This window comes from Pituophis catenifer, unplaced genomic scaffold (genome assembly GCF_029215685.1).
Source record: "Pituophis catenifer annectens isolate HBS135680 unplaced genomic scaffold, rPitCat1.0.hap2 SCAF_1, whole genome shotgun sequence".
In the NCBI taxonomy this organism is placed as follows: domain Eukaryota; kingdom Metazoa; phylum Chordata; class Lepidosauria; order Squamata; family Colubridae; genus Pituophis; species Pituophis catenifer.
The window spans coordinates 204,504,103-204,523,277 of NW_027256881.1; the positions used below are offsets into that span (position 1 = coordinate 204,504,103).

The window sequence follows — 19,175 nt, forward strand, 5'->3', positions numbered from 1 at the left end:
TTCTTCTGACTACTGAAGTATACCAGGATGGGCAAAGAATGTCACTAGAATTCCAAACTCCTCTTTTTTCAAATTATTGTAGCTACCAAAAATAGCTGTTGTAATATTATTCTCTATCATAAACAATTGTATTATGATTTTTGTTTCTGTCTTAGTTTTGGAATAGAGAAATGCAGGAAATAGTTGTCAACTCACTGTATGTGAGTATTCAGAGTGAATGACTGAGCAGTGATGGAACAATTTTCTAGGCAGATTGAAGGTTTCAGGTTAAGTAGGTTAGAAGCACCAGATTTAGGGAAACAGGTTAGAAGCAGCAGATTTACTGAACTAAAAGTTGTCTACAGAGAAATGGCAAATAGAGATATTTTTCAAGAATACAGGGAGCGAAGAGGAAAAAAGTCTATGTTCTCTCTCTTTTCTTTAATTTACTCCATGTATTGCAGATTTCCTTGTTCTTTATAACTTGCAAAAACTAACAACATTCCAGAAGTTCAGTTTGGCTAATGCTTAATGCATGTGTCACACTCTGTAAAGCAGAGCGAAATGTGTGAATATTTTCTAACACTGTGAATAATTTTCTAAAACTGTAATCAACCACGTACACTCATTCATGTGTGTCAGAAGTTAAGATTTCTGAATTTGAAAGGGATTATTTTAAGGTGAATAGTTACAGTGTTTAGGAGCACAAACTACCCATAAGATACAAACTCCCTAGCTTGCCAGTACTTGAATTTAAAATAAGATATGGAGGAAGTAAATCTGCCCACAGATTTTATATTCAGCTGGTGTCAATAAGTGTTACTGTACAACGTTGTGTTCTTACAGAATATATTTCCCAAATTAGGGGATCAGTCTTCCCTATTGACATTTGTAAATATCACCGGATTTCAGCTATCCAAGGATTAAAAATATATTTAAACAAGCTTGTATTAGTAGGAGAACAGAATTTTTATCATGCAGCAGCACATTTCTTAGTCTGAACACATAATGAAATCATACAGATATACTAAACATCTTACACTGTTTAATTAATTTCTAGATAGAATGTTGGCTTTTAGGCAGTATTTTAAATTTTTACCTGAGTTATCAATACAATCTTATAGAAGAGACTATTTGTAGTTCAGGATTGAACTGTGGGGTCCTTGGTGCTCTCTGAACTTGGTGGTTTTCTTATAGACATTTTATTACTGAAATAGGTAACATCATCAGTGCTAATTAGCACCATAACATTTAATTTGGTAATGAAGTGTCTGCAAGAAAACCACCAAGCTCAGAGAGCACCAAAGATCCCAAAATTCAATCTTATGTATATCCAACCAGAGATAAGGCTTACTCACATATAAGATATCATAAACTGTTTTGGATAGCACCCTCAGATCTTTGCAAAAGAACATGCTGGCCAGAACTGATAGGGAAATGATAGGAGCTGATATGCAAAACATCTGGAGGAAACCAGGTCATCTAACTCTGGTATAAGTCTCAGTGAACCAATAGACACGGTTTAGAACTGTGATAAGTTTCCCCCCACCCCCAAATAAATGATAACTATTTCAAAGGAAGGCTTTTTCTTGCACATATATTCATTGCACCTGACTATACATCATTTATTTCCTATCTATTAAAAATTACCTGTGACAAGTTCTCTTACTTCTGCATCAATTGATTTTCTTAGCAACCGTAAAAGTGCAGCTATTCCACCAACATTTTTCATTGCTATCTTATTTTCATCTGTAGATTTCCCAAATACCAGGTTCCGCAGTGCCCCACAAGCATTCTTCTGAACTTCAAGAACTCTGTGGTCTAACAGGTCAACCAAGTGCTTGATTCCTCCTAACCTGCACACCTATAAATTATATTGAATAAAGGATTCAGTGAATATGTGAAGTGGAATTCTGGAAAAATATATTTTTCTCACACAAGTTGCATAGACCAAATTTACTTGTCTGCCTATTTAATTTTGGCATTTCTAGGGGATATACAGCATGTCTAATTTATTGAAATATACTGCTGTGTATAGTATGTTTATTGTCTATCCCCCCATTTTCAGTTAAAGTGAATGTTCTTACACTCAATAAACTGGAATTAAAACATGAATCACACATATTTTAATAAATCCGATTAACAGTAATTTCATAAACATGCTTGGCTACATCTCAACAGTTTAGAGAGACACTTTTCTCAATCTTAAAATCTTAAATATGATTGTAAAAATAATATTCTCAATCCCTGGCCACAAAAATATTTGGCTGTTCTGACTGCAGATGATGGAAGTTGTGGTGAAAGACAACAGGTTAAAGAAAGCTTTTAGGGAAAATTATTTTTTCAAGCGTCTTCACATTAACGAACGTAACTGCAACATACACCCCTTGAAGTTTGTTGTTTGATATATCCATAAAAGAGGTATTAGTCTGAATTTTAATCCCTATATTATATATAGTATATACATATAGTGTATCATTTTTATATGAAATGGGTCATTCCATGTTAAGTGGTCTGGGGGTCCCTGCTTGACCATCACAGATTTTGATGAAATTTTGTGTGAACATGCACACATCCCCAATGAACACTGGTGAAGTATTAAGTGTGCCGATGCAATACTTGAGGAGATATAGTCATTTGTGTGACCCTATACTGCAGCCTTCTACAGTATGACTCTGAAATCCTTCATGGCCTTTAACTCAGACAATTTATCATATTTTTTGGACTATAAGACCCTCCGAAATATAAGACACACCTAGCTTTTGGGAAAGAAAACAAGGGAAAAAAATCTGCCTCTGCCTCTGCCTTCCAGCAATTTACCTCCTTGCAGCAGCCTAGTCAGCTTCAGCACAGCCTGATTTAGCACAAGCAGCTGATTGGCGGTTGTATCGGCCTCCCAGAATACTGCCTATCAGCTGTTCCAGGCTGCGGGGATCGCCACTGCCCATCACTGCTGCTACCTGTCGCTACCTCCATGCACCCCATTTTTGGCCTCTATGCGTCCTGTTTTCGGCCTCCACACATCCCATTTTCTGCCTCTGCGCATCCCGTTTTTGGCCCATTCCAGGTGTTGGGGATTGCTGCCGCTTATCCCTGCCGCCTGGAATGGGCCAAAAACGGGACGTGTGGAGACCAAAAATGGGGAGGGCGGAGGTGGCGATAGGCGGCAGCAGCGATGGACGTGAGGCCAATCCAACCGCCAATCAGCTGCTTGTGCTAAATCAGGTTGTGCTGAAGCTGACCAGGCTGTTTGCTGCAAGGAGGTAAATTGCTGGGAGGCAGAGGCCAAAGGGTGGTGGCCGGCGGGTGTGCAGGGCTTCGGCAACATTTGCTCTATAAGACGCACAAACATTTCTACCTGCTTTTTTTGGGAGGGGAAGTGTGTCTTATACACCAAAAAATATGGTATTTAATAATTATTCACAATTAACAATGTGCTTCTTTTGTTATCATGGTTTGTCACACAGTCAGCCAGGTGTTCAGACTGGATTTGGAATTTCTGTCTACCTATCAAGACTTTTCCAAGGACCTGGGATAGACAGATGTGGATGTCTGATGGTGGTACAGATATCATTGAAGGTTGTAAGCTGTTCTGAGTAAAGCTGACTGTTGCAATCTACTAATGATGAATTTTATTAATGCCAATGGTTTTCAAGTGGTGCTCCATTCATTCTGGCATTGTTATTATTATTAATACTAATACATTAATTATCAAAACCTAAAAATAGGTCTCATTTTGTCAATGCTGCAGATGTAGCTAATTTGAAGGAACTTTGATCAAAATGTTATGGGGAGACAAGGAAATCTGGGCTACTGATCTACAGGAATTGGCCAACTTAAAAAGAAAAAGAAAACAACATAGAAATGAAAATAATGTAGTATATTTTGTGTTTGCCAAGATTTATTTATTTATTTATTTATTTATTATTATATTTCTATACCGCCTTTCTCCCGTAGGACTCAAGGCGGTGTACAGTCAAGAAAAATATAGACACACAAACATCATAAAATTGCTAATTAAAATTATTACTTAGTTTGGTCAATTAAATAAAACCCAGAATTAGATAACATTTAAAAAATCATTCACATGTTCGTATGTTTAGCCCTGCCTGTTGGAACATCAGGGTCTTGAGGGCACGGCGGAAAGCACGGAGATCAGGGATATTCCGTATCTCCAGGGGCAGTTCATTCCAAAGGGTTGGAGCCCCCACAGAGAAGGCCCTCCCCCTGGGAGTCGCCAGTCAACATAATTTGACTGACGGTACCCTGAGTAGTCCCTCTCTGTGAGAACGAACTGGTCGGTGGGAGGCTATTGGTGGCAAAAGTCGGTCTCGTAGGTACCCAGGTCCTAAGCCATGGAGCGCTTTAAAGGTGATAACTAACACCTTGAATCGCACCCGGAAGACCACCGGGAGCCAGTGCAGCTCGCGTAGGAGAGGTGTTACATGGGCGTAACGAGCTGCGCCCATAATCACCTGTGCGGCTACGTTCTGGACCAGTTGGAGCCTCCGGGTGCTTTTCAAGGGGAGCCCCATGTAGAGAGCATTACAGTAGTCCATACGGGAGGTAACTAGGGCATGAGTGACCGTGCGCAAGGAGTCCTGATCCAGAAAGGGACGCAACTGGCGGATCAGGCGAACCTGATAAAAGGCACCCTTGGCCACGGCCGTCAAATGATCTTCTAAAGATAACCGTGAATCCAGGAGGACACCCAAGTTGCGGGCCCTCTCTGTGGGGAGCAAGATCTCATCCCCTATTGTCAGTGATGGTACCAGCTGACTATACCGGGACACCGGAAGCCACAGCCACTCGGTCTTGGAGGGGTTGAGTCTGAGCTGTTGATGACTTGTTTATCTCCTACTGGAAAGCAAACACTGGAAATAATGTAGTTCAAATCATCTCTGTAATTCAGAGTGTTGCTTCAGTCTCAGGTGACCTCAAGATTAATGAGTAAATCCCATCTCTGTATAAATATCCTTGCTATTTGAATTGCTAAGGATAAAATCTAAGAAAACATTTATGCTTTTGTCCTAGAATTTGGAAATCTGCAAAAGTCTGCATTTGGGTTTTTTAATTCCCTTATAAATAGAGAAAGCATGAAAAACAAAACTAGAAACACCTTTCAATTTGTTTATCTTGAAATTGGCTTAATAAGATTATCTTTATATATATACTTCCTTCTATAAATACTGTATTGGGAACAGGAGAGAACTGTCCAGAGAGATGGATTTCTTCAATGTTTAACAGATGGCAAATAATACTGGAAAGCATACTTTCAGTAATTCAAAGTTAAACACTATTCTTTGTACTATTATTTCCCCTTCCACTTCATATATTCATAAATTGCAGTAAAAAGTTCATAAATATTCATATACTTGTTTTAAAAAGCTACAGTGAGAAAGAAAATTGAGTTTTTAAAAATCTCCCCATTAGCCTTATATGCAAATATTTAGAAAATGTTCCACTAAAGTCGCTAAGGTTGGCTTCTAAATATATGAGCAAAATATTATAATGCTAATGAGGGAAATAGCTAATTACACAATGGTTTTCTAGTGAACATAATGAAGCTTAAAAGCATGGCTACATTTCCATTACAGGGTTTCTCAATTCATAGAGTTTACGGTGTCTAACCTGGTGAGTATTTCAACGTTAAGCCATGTGTTCTAATAGTTATGAAATATTCTTCACTGACAGTTGATCAGTAAGACCTGTTCCATACCTCAGTTTTTATTTTATTATCTCCAAAGCACAGGTGCTGTAAATAGGCTGCAGCGTTGGCCTGAACTGATGGGAACTGGTGCTGAAGCATATGAATCACTTCTGGCAATTCTGGATCCCGCCATGCAAATTCTCTTCAGTAGATAAGAAAATTCAAAGGAAAGAGTAAATGTATTGTTATTTTATGAGATTTATTAATTAGCACCTAAGAAAGGTGGGTTTGGGGATGTGTGTCATGTAACATTTGTATCCAACAATAGTTTGAATATTTGGATATCAGTAAATAAACTTAACTAAATTAAATCAGAGGTGAAGAACTACAAATGAAATGGAAGGAATCACTTAAGGATTTATTTTTATTATTCTAGTGCTAATTGCATGTAACTGATTAAAGTATCATTTATACTTGCCTGGGATCTTTCTGGATGCTGTCTATAGATGGAGATCTTGTTGTTCCATCATCAGCAGGGACTGCATGTTGCATCCTGTTATAATTCGATTCAGACATCCGATAATGAAGTGACCTATAGGGTTCTGCGTAGGTAACTGTTGTGTTCAGCGCATAATTATTTCTTTGGTATGCAAGAGTGCTACGCTGACTAGATGATCTTTGTAGATTTCCAACACCTGGTATACCAAATAATTATGAGAATACTCCCCTGTACAATTAACAAACATACAGTATATATAGATACCGACATATATGTTTTGTCATTATCTTCTTCTTAATTCCTTTTCAAGAATGTTAAAAATATCTTGAATGCTTCTCTCTCTATTGGTTTGTGAAGAATGAAGCTAAGCAGAAGATAGCTGTGACCCTAAAATAAGTTGAAACCTTCTTGCATCAGACTAATGCAGTCTTTCTCAACTTCAGCAACTTCAAGACTTATGGGATTCAAAACTTCCAGAATTCCCCTAGCCAGCATGCTGGGGAGCAGGGAGAGGAGGGATTCTGGGGGTTGAAGCCCTTATCTTAAAGCTGCTGAAGCTAAGAAACACTAGATTAATGGCTCCTAGGTTCATCATTATTTTCTCTGCTGAGCCAATCAAATGCTTATGAGTATTAAAGGCAATAAACTTATTCTAGTACTGCTCTCATTAAATATATTTGGAAATAAGCATTGATTAATACTCTAAGGTTTATTGCTAAATAAATATCAATAGTATTGTTCACACAGTGGAGGAGGGCTTATACGAGAGACAAATTCTATAATGCCTTTTCTCATGTTGCTTGTCATAGATCTACAATCTTTCAGAAGGTTTTTATGGATTTCAAAGGAGAGGAATAGTTGAGGTACTTCCTTCTATGAACTTCCTTAAGGTAAGTTATTTTAGGATGCAAGGTACAGTGTTTATGTAAAAAATTTTTTTTTGAAGTTTAATTTCAATACTGATCGACTTTTTAATCTCTTACACTTTATCTTCCAAATGGGTTAGTCATAAAGGTAATAAATAGAGCTAAATCCAAATTTAGCTCTTCTTTGAAGTTAATCAACTGAAATTAATGGAATATAAATTAGCCATGACAAAAACTGGATTTGGTCTGCAATAAATAATGCATTTAGTTAATGACTTGTTTAGAACTAAATAAATTTGGTCTACAGTAATACTTTCCTACATTTTCCTCCCTGCAAATCACAACATCTGCTCCAAATTTGCTTTGGTTGTTGTTTTTAAAGCAAAATACTATTTTTTTCACTAAGCATTCACACTAAACAGTGTTTAACGTTTACATTGTTTTATACTTTTTATCAAAACGTAGGAATATTGCTTCAATCTAAATTGTTGCCTCTGAGCAAATTATCTCTAAATCAGCCTACCTTATCCTATGATTCTGGATGAAAGGTGGAATATAAATCTAACCACAACAATAAGAATATAATGTTGGTATAGGTGTTTTAGGACAACAGAGAAATAACAACTTCAAACTTACCTGAGCCAGTTCGATATAATGCAGTTTGGGATCCTTGGGGTACATCACTTGTTCCATGGCTTGGACTGTGATACACTGGACTATAATAAGGTCTACCTTCATAAATGGGAGTGATATGTAAATCAGGAGATACATTAGAACGTAACTCCTGTCCAAGTTGACTATGTTGACTAGCATATGAACTCCTTAAGCCTACAAAAGAATAAAACATAAAAAAGTAATAAATGGCAATTATCATGTATGATGATTACCATGAGTAATCTTTTTTCTTCCTCCAGGTTTTTGTCAATGCTCGGGGGGGAACCAGAAGAAAAGTTCACAGCCCCCAAAGAGGAAACATTGAAGTAAGTAGGAAATAATTTAAGCTAAATAAATTCATATCCAGACACAGACTTTTGGAATGAATTGGCATACTATTATTTATTGCCCGTTATTGCTCCTGAAAATTTCACTACTTACTACTCATTTCTTTTTGAATGGACTACCCAATTTTCTTAATCAGTTTTTCTACATGATTTAGGAACTTATTTTTCTCTTTTGGCTTTCTTGTTTTCATTTGGAACTAAAGTGAAAAGTTCAGATTCTCTCCTGGTACTTTCTCTTATTTATAACTCATATGATTTTTCTACTCCTCAAGTCCTCAATCTCATGTTATCCAGATCTGTGTTCATTGTTCAAGTTGACAGGGAAATAAAATATGTGAAAATTGATTACTGTAGTGCTATTATAGTTAATAATATTTTGTTTATTACCTGGTATATTGCCTTAGGTTTGGAAAGCAATCCCTTCCTTTACTGATCATTCCAATATAAATCAAAAAGTTGTCCCATAACCATATATGATGCAGTACAAATAAACTGGCCAAACTAGGAAGTGCATCACATTTACTTCATTTCCAATTCTCTGATTTGTGGATATTTGCTTTTTGATCCTTTAAACCAGTGAAGCTTTCTTCACATTCTGACTATATGTTACCTTCACTGTGTCAGAAGGTTCCTTGAAAAATGTGTCCTTATACCTTGCAACCTTTCTTCTGAAGTGTTTGCCAGCAATATTTAACATTTAGGCAGTGTAAGAACCAGAACATCTTGGATTTTGGAGAACATGGCTGGTGCTGCTGTTATTGAAAAATAAGACTTTCTTCATGCCTCAGAAGTCTCCTGACCTTTCTCCCCCACCCCCCTTCCTAGTTTTGGTGGGGCTGCCTGGCCAAGCTTGTTGATATACTGTATAATACCACCTGATGTAGTGTTTTAATAGATTGACTGAAATAAGAATAAAGTCAGTGAGAATTTGGAAACATATAGTAGATGTACATTTGGTACATAATGAACCATTCCCAACAAACCGTAAGTTATCATTTTTAATTATTTTTTCCTAGATCCATGTGGAATTGTACAATTGAGACTGTTAAACATTTAAATTTACAGTGCATAAGAGAGGCTGTGTTTACTTTACATCTGACAACACAATTCCATTCTTCAAACAGATAAAAAAAGCAGTCTTGCAACTTAAATATCTATCTATCTATCTATCTATCTATCTATCTATCTATCTATCTATCTATCTATCAATCATCTATCATATCATACACACACACACACACACACACACACACACACACACACACACACACACCATCCCATCTCAGCTAAGTTACTCTGGACGGTTTACAAATATGTGGTTTAAAAGATACCCGAAGATAATTTATCTTATAAAGCCATTGTGAATGGTTGTTAAAGAGTTCTGAAATAAAATGTCATCAATATTAAGATAACAGGCAACTTTTTTTTCTATTATCTAAATGAAATAACAAATGCCCTAAGGACATTTTTGGAAGTCTAAATGAGATTGATGTATTTTAAATGAAATAGATAAAGCAGAGGTACTGAGAAATGGAGAATGATCACGGAGGCTATTGTGTTTACTCTTAAAAATCAGATTGGTTTCTTGAAGTACAAGTTACCAACCAGAGATACTGTCTGTTGGATGTTAAGTAGCTTCTGTGAATTAGTCAGAGATTTTCCAAAATCAGTTAGTAAGTGCTTTCTATTAGAGAGGTTAATGACTGCAATGTATAGTAAGCTGGGCTAGCTTTGCTCTGTAGAAATAATTTAAATTACCGTATTTTCCGGCGTATAAGACGACTTTTTAACACATGAAAATCTTCTCAAAAGTCGGGGGTCGTCTTATACGCCGGGTGTCGTTCTCCTGTAACCAGGCAGACCAGCCGGAAAGACTCTGATGAGCCTTAAATGGCTCTGGCGATCGAAGCTCTGACGATCCCAGCTTTGCCTGCTAATCAGACAACTCAGCTGGGAGTCAGAGTCATGTTAAAGGAAAAAACTTTTTTCCTTTTATGTGGCTCTGCAAGCTCTGACGATCCCAGCTGAGTTGCCTGCCAATCAGGCAACTCAGCTGGGATTGCCAGAGCCCAGAGCCCTGTAAAGGGAAAAAAGTTTTCCCCCTCCAGTTTCTTACCTTAGCTGCTAATCGCAACGCTTGCCTTGCTTCGCTTGCCTGAATCCATTCCATCAGCAAGCCACTCCCTGCCTGCAATCATGCAGGCAGGAGTTGTGGACTTCAACTTCCAGAATTCCTCAGCCAGCAAAACAAAGCTGGCTGAGGAATTCTGGGAGTTGAAGTCTACAAGTCTTAAAGTTGCCAAGGTTGGAGACCCCTGTTCTATTGGGTAAGTTTTTTTCCCCTTTGGGAGCTTTAAAAAAAATAGTTAATTGGGGTTTTTTTTAGTTGTTCTTTTTTAGACCTAGCCATTTAAAGTTTAGGAAGTTTTAAATTTAGTTTTCATATAAAAATAAAAATAAAATAATATTTGTGCAGCTTTCTGAGATTTAGTGTGTTTCTGTAGTGTTTCACTCTAACTACACAAACACACAAAATCTCACAAAGCTGTATGTGGAATTTTATGTGTGTAAAGTGTGAAAGTTGATTTTTTGGGCTTTTTGTGGCTGTGTCAGGTTCTTGCTTGTTGCAGGGGCCATTTTGGATCTAGCACAGCTGCTTTTACATTGTGGGTGAGCCTGTTGTGTTGTGTTGTGTTGTGTGTGTATAAAGTGTGAAAGTTGTTTTTTTGGGCTTTTTGTGGTTGTGTGACGTTCCTGCTTGTTGCAGGGGCCATTTTGGGTCTAGCACAGCTGCTTTTACATTGTGGGTGAGCCAGTTGATGTTTTTAAATTTTTATTTGGTGTGCGTTGGAAGAGGGGCAGTCTTATACGGCGAGTATAGCCCAAACCCTATATTTTAACAGGAAAAGTCGGGAGTTGTCTTATACGCCCAGTCGTCTTATACGCCGGAAAATACGGTATTTCTATTCTGATAATCAGGGTTGATGATTACTAACTTAAAAAGCTTTCAAAGGAGAAATTCATGGAAGGCAGATCCTTTGAGGCTTATTAGTTTGAACATTTAATATTACTTTTATGCTGGAGCAGCATGCTTCCAACTACCAGCAAGAGAGCATCATGGCTCCATCTGCCTGTGAGCACACTGGAAGCATGTGGTTGACCATTCCAAGAAATAAAATGCCAATTAAGTTGGGCTTTGGTCTGATTTAGCAAAGACATTTTTATTTTCTTATATCAGACTTGTACTATGGGATTGCTCCATTAGAAAATGTAATTGATTATGATACCAACATATTTGTTTGTGGAACATCACTAATGATTACATACCACCTTTTCAGTATCTTTTCAGTTAAATTAGCATCTAAAAAACAACTGTCACTTCAAGAGTGGAAACATCCTTAACCAATACTGTATGGACAATAGTATTAATTCTGCATTAAAAAATCCTATTATAAGCATTTTTATATTTTTAAATATGTATTTGCTGGCTATGTTTAACAACAAAATGAATGATCACTTTTTTCCCTTTTGTTTCTTTCTCACTTCTTTTGCTTAACTATAATCTGCTACAACAGAAAAATAGAAGGCCATATAAAGTCATCCTCTTAATCATTTGGAGATTTATTCTTTATGTTTCAAATTTATTAAAATAAAAATGTTTCATATATTACACACAGGGAATCAGAAAATACACATTGTAATGAATCAGAGAATGAATGAGAATTTTGAGAAATTCAGGTATATAAAACTTTGTCCACAAACAACTATTATGGTAGGGCAATAATTTTTTTCTTCTGTGAAGAACACAAACCATGTGCAGGAAATATGAAATAAGGTAGGGCATGCTGTTGCAGGCATTCATGCAGGAAGAAAAGTTGTTCTTTGGTGGAAGTGTGTTTGCAGGCAAATTTTCCTATTTGCGTGCTATTGATAGACGACACCTTCCTCATAATAAAAAAAAGGCCAATTAGAGATCATCCACAGAATCATCAACAACATTTTTAAAGGAATCCAGTTTACTAGAAAAGAAGAAAATAACAACTTGCTACCCTTCCTGGACATTCTGATCAGCAGAGACCACAATGGCAAACTAGAAAAGCCTACAGAAAAACCATCCATAGTAACCAGCTACCAAAGCCACAACCCAACCTCCCGCAAGAGAAACTGCATAATGGCTTTATTTAAATGAGCCCAAACACAGTGCAGCAACCTGGAACAGCAGAAAAAGAAAATAGAGCATCTATACAATATATTCCAACAAAATGGATATCCACGCAACTTTATCAAACGTCCCTGACCACTCAACCCAATACAGTGCAACCAACATAAACCCTAAAAAGAATTACACTGTCATACATCAAGAATATCTCAGAAACCATCAACAGACTCCTACAGCCACAAGGAATCAGCGTAGCACACAAGCCAACTTCAAAACATCCTAAAAAAGACAAAAAGAACAACAACAATCCCACAAGAAAAAAAACAGGAGTCATCTACAATGTACAATGTAGGAACTGCAACAACCACTATGTAGGACAAATAGGCAGAAGACTGGCAGAACACATCCACAAACATCAACTAGCAGTCAGAAGTAGTGATGAAAATTCCTTAATTTCCCAACATATAGACATTTAACCATAGTTTCAATTAGGAAAATGTGACCATCCTACACCAGGCCAGGTCCAAAAAGACCCAAATATCTATGGAGATTCTCAATCATCCAGGTCATGGTTGTCTCAAAGGTGCTTTTTCCAAATGGATTTTCTGGTTTTCCTTTGAAGACATTTAACTTCTCATCCAAGAAACTTCTTCTTCAGCTTCTTGGATGAGAAGCAAAATGTCTTCAAAAAAAAAAAACCGCCAAGAGGCAACCCCCCAAGAGGCAAACAGCATCTTTGTCCCAAAGGTGCTTTTTGCCTCTTGGAAAAAGCACCTTTGGAACAAAAAGACCCAAGCACCTCTCCACCAGCAATCAGCACCCAGATCAGCATAGATTAACTCCAAGGTTAACATCAGACCAACAACCAAGTAAACAAAACCCCAATCAAGAAACTGCCAAAGAGCCAACAGTAAAAGGCTCAACCAAAGAATCTCTAAGACCATCCCCTCCAACATTGACAGGGCAAGCCACCAGAATACAAACTGACAGCAAACTTTACTCCTTACTAGCACTGATGATGTTACCTAGTTTGGGTAATGAAATGTCTGCAAGAAAACAAACAAGCTCAGAGAGCACCAAGGACTCCTCATCCCAACATATGTTCCACATATACTAGACAGGTATTTCTTAAAATGTGCTCCTAGGACGCCTAGAAATTCCCCAAGATCCTCTCAGGAATCCACAAAATCAAAATTATTTGCCAGCCCTTGTTAAAAAATAATATTTTAAAATTACATAAAACAATTGTGCACCCAAAATAGTTCAGATAAAGCAATTAAATGTGTTAATTTTATGATACTTTTATCTCATTTGAGATTTACGTCATTTGTGTAATGAAGTCATTATGTAAATGACATGAATTGATGTGAATTACATCATTTACTTAACCATCATTATGCAAATGATATAAATTATTGTAAATTATATAATTTGTGATTTGACAGACATTTGGAAGTAACAGATGCTATATCCTCACAACTGGTCTGTTAAATCATGTTTCTATGAAACATTAATTTGTATCAGAACTATATTTCAGAATTTCAGCTGTCTTATATGAAATAATTATAAACAAATTTATGCAGATAGATATTTATTTTAATTTATTATTTATTTTAGTGGGCTTATACACTGTTCCAATTATAACTGATTCTGGGAACCTTGCATATTCTGTAAAATAAGGAAAGAATATATGGAAAATGAAGCAAATAAACAGATCACAATTCTGTGGATATCATACTTCGAAAGATTCATTAAACCAGTAGAGATTTTTCTTTAAAGACATTCTGAGTTTACTTGTTTTGGACAAAATGAGCATGATGCAGCACTTGTGCATATTTTCACTGAAATTTGCTGAATCAAGCACAAAGTATCAACTTTTCAGAATCTCTTATAAGATAAATTTAAACAACTTTTCTCAGCTGCCATATTTTATTTCTTAACACAACCTGTAAATTTATCCATGCTGGTTTTATCTGTTTTGAAAAATATCACTGCATAAAAATTGGATAATTTCAGAACTTACGTTTCTAATGAAAGCATTTTAAACTGAAATATTAAAATATTTTTAATGCTGAAATTATACTAAAAATTGTGAGGCAGCAAAAGGATAGGATTTTCTAAATAAACACATGCCCCGTTTTAAGATACAGCTAACAAAAAATATAAAATCCTTCCATTCCCCACCATCCAGTCACAGCTGAAGCAGCTTCTTGAATGAGAAGTGAATCTTCTTCAAAAAGAAAGTATAGAAAGCCTCTTGAAAAAGCAGCTTTGGGACAACCATGACCTGGAATGATTGAGAATCTCCATAGACATTTAACAAAGAATATAGTTACCTGTAAGGTAATGCTGGTGCCAACATTATTGGCTTTTCATGGCAGATGAAGACCTGGTTTTTTTTAACTCTCAGATTTGACAATTCATGTCATGTTTCACCAGGCCTTTGTCTTTTAAATGCCCCCCGACACTTGTTCATTATAGTTTTATATTGTATTTTAAAGTAATTTATTATTGATTTTACCCAGTGCTATTCTTTTCTCTCTTTTTAAAAGGATTGCAATTAGCTATATGAGCCAATAGATTGTGGGTGAGCTATAAATATTCCAAACAAATAATTAAATATCATGTTGGCTACTAATGATATAATTATCAGCTGCAAAAGTAATGTTTCAATAACTTATTTGCCTAAAGTATTTCCCCCTGAAAAAGTAGCTTGTGTTTTTCTAATTCTAGAGATACTTGTATAACCGTATGGCCAAATAGTGAAAATTTCATCAAAATGTTATTAGAAAAAAATATGAAAACATTTTCTCCCATTGAATTGATTCAGACTTGAAAAAATTTTTTGGGAGCATAGTATTAATAATTTAATTATTAGGCAAGATAAATGCAAACTATAGAAGAATATTATACTGTATTTTCCCCCCTCTTATTTCTAAAAAATACACTAAGGGATTAAGAGGATACTCTACAATGTGATTTATCAACTTTTAGGCCAACTAAGACAATACAATTTATTTTTACCATTTCTTATTGAGTTAGAGCATAATCGTTTGTGCAATGCAACCAAATCCATATATGTGAGGTCTGACATATATTTACAGCACAGAAATATTAGTACGTGTGTATTTTGTTTAGATTTGGTTATTTTTTCAGCTGAAATTCAGTTCAGACTTAGAAAAGAAAAAAACATTAAAAATATGCAACCACACTAACCAATTATTATTTTTGAATGAATCAATTCCTTTCTTTAAAAAAAAATCCAGTTTCAAAAAAATAATTGCAATATTGCTTCTGATAATTCCATTTGTCATTAATGTAACATATAATTGCACAAAATTTTAAGTTGTGTCTTTACCTTTTTACTAACCTGTAAGGCTGTCGGGACGAGGTGGGACCATTCTTTCATAGATATCATACTGCTGTGCATATTGCTCAATGTCATGAAGTGTCTGTTGCAATGATGTTCCCAAATGTTGTGGAACAGCAGTCATCCCAGAGCGCTTTGGTGATGAAGATCCAACTTGAGTTAAAGGTGGAGAGGCTACTCTTGTCTGCGTATCATTTATTGTGAGAGGTGAACCAACTCTGACTGAAGGCTGGTATTGAGGAGTTCCTCCATTGGGGTTGGTTGATTGCCTAGATGTTATTGAACCAATTCGACGCACTGCTACTGGTGAGGCAGGCCTCTGTGTAGTAAATGGAGATGCTGCTCTTTGAACAGGTAATGTTGAGAAAACATTAGAGCTGACAGACCGTGACTCAGTAATAGATGGCGAACCATAGCCACTTCCTAAAGAAGTTCTGAGTGATCCCCTTGAAGGGGAAACTCCTGTGGTGGTTACATATGAGGGAGATTGGGCCCTTGATGGAACAGAACTTACACGTCTCATGGCTCTGTTGGTGGAAGCTATGTTTGGTGCTGTCTATTAAAAAGGAGAAAAATAACGATATCAACAAAATAAATTTAAGTGTAAAGATTAAGTGAAAACAGATTTGGGATTAGGCCCTATCGGATGCACTGGAAAGTACTTCTGAACAGGACTGAACTCAATTTCTCCCAATGAAAAGTAAAAATACTTTTGTTACATTGAGTCTAAAATATTGTTTAACAATTTTATTTATTACAACATCCATCAAGAATGCATTGTTAGAGAACACTGAACATTTTCTACTAAATAGAAAAATTAAGAATTAAATAGAAAAATATTTTTCAGGTTTCCTTGAGCGAGGCTATAGAGATAGTAACCCTGTAAAGTGATTATATAATTATAAAATTATAATTTTGTATAACTGCATCTTTAGTTTAACAATCATCTTTTCATTACGAATATAGGCTCAGATTTATATAGATGACCTATCTCATACAAACTACAGTTATTGTAATTTGTAACAGTAAACAATGTTTTTGTTGTCTTTATCTTTATTTTTGTGTAATAGCTATGATAAATATTGTGTTGTTTCATTGTTTTTTATTTCTATAAATATTATATGATTTTTAAATAATCTGTGTACAATTATGGCTTAAGACAATTATATTAATATTTGGTAAATATTTATTTATACTACATATACATTGTTATAATTTTGTGGACTTTTCTCAAATGTACGTTCATATGCACACTTTCAAAATTCACTTTTGCAGGCAGCTTTTCAATCGCTGTGATATTTTTGTTTTTTAACGAACAATAAATTAACTGAGCAAATGTTGCAAACTTAAAAACATTGGGAGCTTTATATGGGCGGAACAGTACCCAGGAACAGAACATATTCTTCTTATAACCTGCCCATTTGCCGCATCTGCTCAAAAGAGTTGAAAGCCTTTTCTGAGCAGATTTGGAGGAAAATGATGACTGGAGGGGGGATGCTGTTAAGAAAGAAAATCCCATGGTACTAGAAACGAGTGCCTCCTGGGTGGAAAGAAATCAATATCATAATAAATAGCAGACCTCTCCTACATAACCTAGAGTCTTTTCTTATAAAATACAGACAGATCTCCTTACATAATGATAAAACATAACTATTTGCAAATGATCAGCTAATGGAACACTGAATGAAATTGGCGCTGGAATTTAGCTTTACCTGTACCAAAGCTTGTCCTTCAGCACGTGAACTTCGCACTAAATGGTTATTATTTGCTCCTGCAAATGAATGCTGCTGTCTGCTCTCTCCTTTTCCTGGGTTCTGGCTGTTATGGAAACTGCCTACTTCCTGGTACCCACTGTCAGAATATGAATTCATCTGTGTTGAACTTCTAGAGTTACCAACTGATCCTGCAGAAATAAATCATTACGAGAGAGACATTATTATAAGTTACCGCAAAAAAAAAAAAAAAAAAAAAAGCAAGCTCCTGAATTGAAAAACTTCAGATGATTTAAAATTTATATAACAGACCCTCACTTTCATGAAGCGATGTCTGCTCTGGAGAGTAAAGATTTCCTTGTTCAGGCTCCGTTCCAACATGGTAAGAAGTGATAGGAACACTCTCAGATGTTCTGAGCTTATTTACACCTGTGTTTGGAAATTCTGAAAGCAGAGTTATGGTAGTCAATAAAAACAGCTTATGCATACCTTTCTGTACACTCATGACTTTATTCTACATAACATTACCAACAAAGATAAGGTGGTATTCATTGTCCATATGAAAACAGATAAGCGTGTGATAGCAATAATTCTGTATGCAACATTTGTATCTGAAAAATGGCCTGTTTCGGCAGATGGTATTTTTTTCTGTGCTGCAAAAAGATGAAATCATACATTTTCCATGTAGGGAAATTTGAAAACATTAACTGAAGAAATTGTCAGCTATTCTGGTACCCCTAGTATGCAAAATGCAGCCTATCTCAAAATGGCAGCAGAGTGTTCACATTTTCTAGTGGTCATCTGAATTTTTATACAAGTAGTTCACAACTTACAATAATTTCTTTAGCAACCATTTAAAATTATGATAGTGCTAAATAACTGACTTGTGGCTGCTCTTTGTATTTATAACCATTGTAGCTACCCTGCAGTCATGTGATAAAAAATTTGGGAGCTTGGTAACTGCCATTTATTTACCACAGTTGCTGGGTCCCAAGTCATATGATTGCCAATTACAACCTTTCTAGGGGGCTTCCAACAAGCAAAGTCAATGAGGGAAGCCAGATTTGCTTAACAACTGCGTGATTCACTTAGTGAGATGGCAAAAAGCTCATACAGTTAGGCATGACTCACTTAGCAACTGCTTCATTTCCTGACAGAAGTACTGGTCCCAATTGTGGCTGTAAGCGAGGACTTCCTTTAGTCCAGCTCTGTTAGCTACAATAATCTCTTTTAATATTTCTTGGTTGGTGCTACAAGAAATCTGAGGACTTTCTGACTCAGGATTTCTTCAGGTCCATAGATGACTCCTTTTTGGTTTCAAGCTGTTACATATGTCACAGCTGATGGCCAACAGAAATAAAAAAACACAGAGGATATACATCAGGGCTGTCAAACTCCCAGCCCTCAGGCTGGATGCATCACGCGCTGGCCACACCCACGGCCGGTTTAGCAAAGGGGAAAAAAGTCCTGATATGTAACGTGACGCTGCTGTGACGAAGTGAGTTTGACACCCGATATACACTGTAAAAATATCCCCTGCCAGACAAAGGGTGATGGTTCAAGTCATGTAAAGTCTCCTTGGCATATGACCATGGGATATGACACAATGTAACACCAGTACCTCTTTTTTTTTCTAAGAGCTTAAGGAAAAAACTATATATGCCATTCTGATAATTAGATATCTTATCAGTTTATTTCTCTAAACAATTCTGTGACATTGAAGGAAGAAAAATTGATGCTGTAGCTGGCAACTGTCAATATGTCTTAAATGAAATGCAGTTAATGCATTTGCACCAGAAGGCATTAAAAAAAAAAATTAGAATGAAGCATCTGTGAATCAGAGTTTTAGAATCAGCCTTTGCTTTGTTAGTTATTTAGATAATGTTTCCTTAAATTCACAGCTTAAAACAATTAACAGTAAGCAGTAAGCAGCTCAGGC

The 19,175-nt window shown here is 36.2% G+C and overlaps 1 protein-coding gene across 2 annotated transcripts in view; it reads right to left on the reverse strand.

Moving 5' to 3' along the window:
- PKP4 (plakophilin 4) overlaps window positions 1-19,175 on the reverse strand; it is a 165,008-nt gene that overhangs the window by 40,108 nt on the left and 105,725 nt on the right. Inside the window, exons 5-11 of one of the 2 annotated variants that reach the window (XM_070941223.1) lie at window positions 17,555-17,680; window positions 17,237-17,427; window positions 15,525-16,080; window positions 7,631-7,822; window positions 6,108-6,324; window positions 5,699-5,831; window positions 1,630-1,843 (exon numbers count right to left, since the gene is read on the reverse strand). In XM_070941223.1, coding sequence (XP_070797324.1) covers window positions 1,630-1,843; window positions 5,699-5,831; window positions 6,108-6,324; window positions 7,631-7,822; window positions 15,525-16,080; window positions 17,237-17,427; window positions 17,555-17,680 — 1,629 coding nt within the window. Of the gene's footprint in view, window positions 1-1,629; window positions 1,844-5,698; window positions 5,832-6,107; window positions 6,325-7,630; window positions 7,823-15,524; window positions 16,081-17,236; window positions 17,428-17,548; window positions 17,681-19,175 lie in introns of both variants that reach the window. The other variant, XM_070941138.1, reaches the window with a different exon arrangement.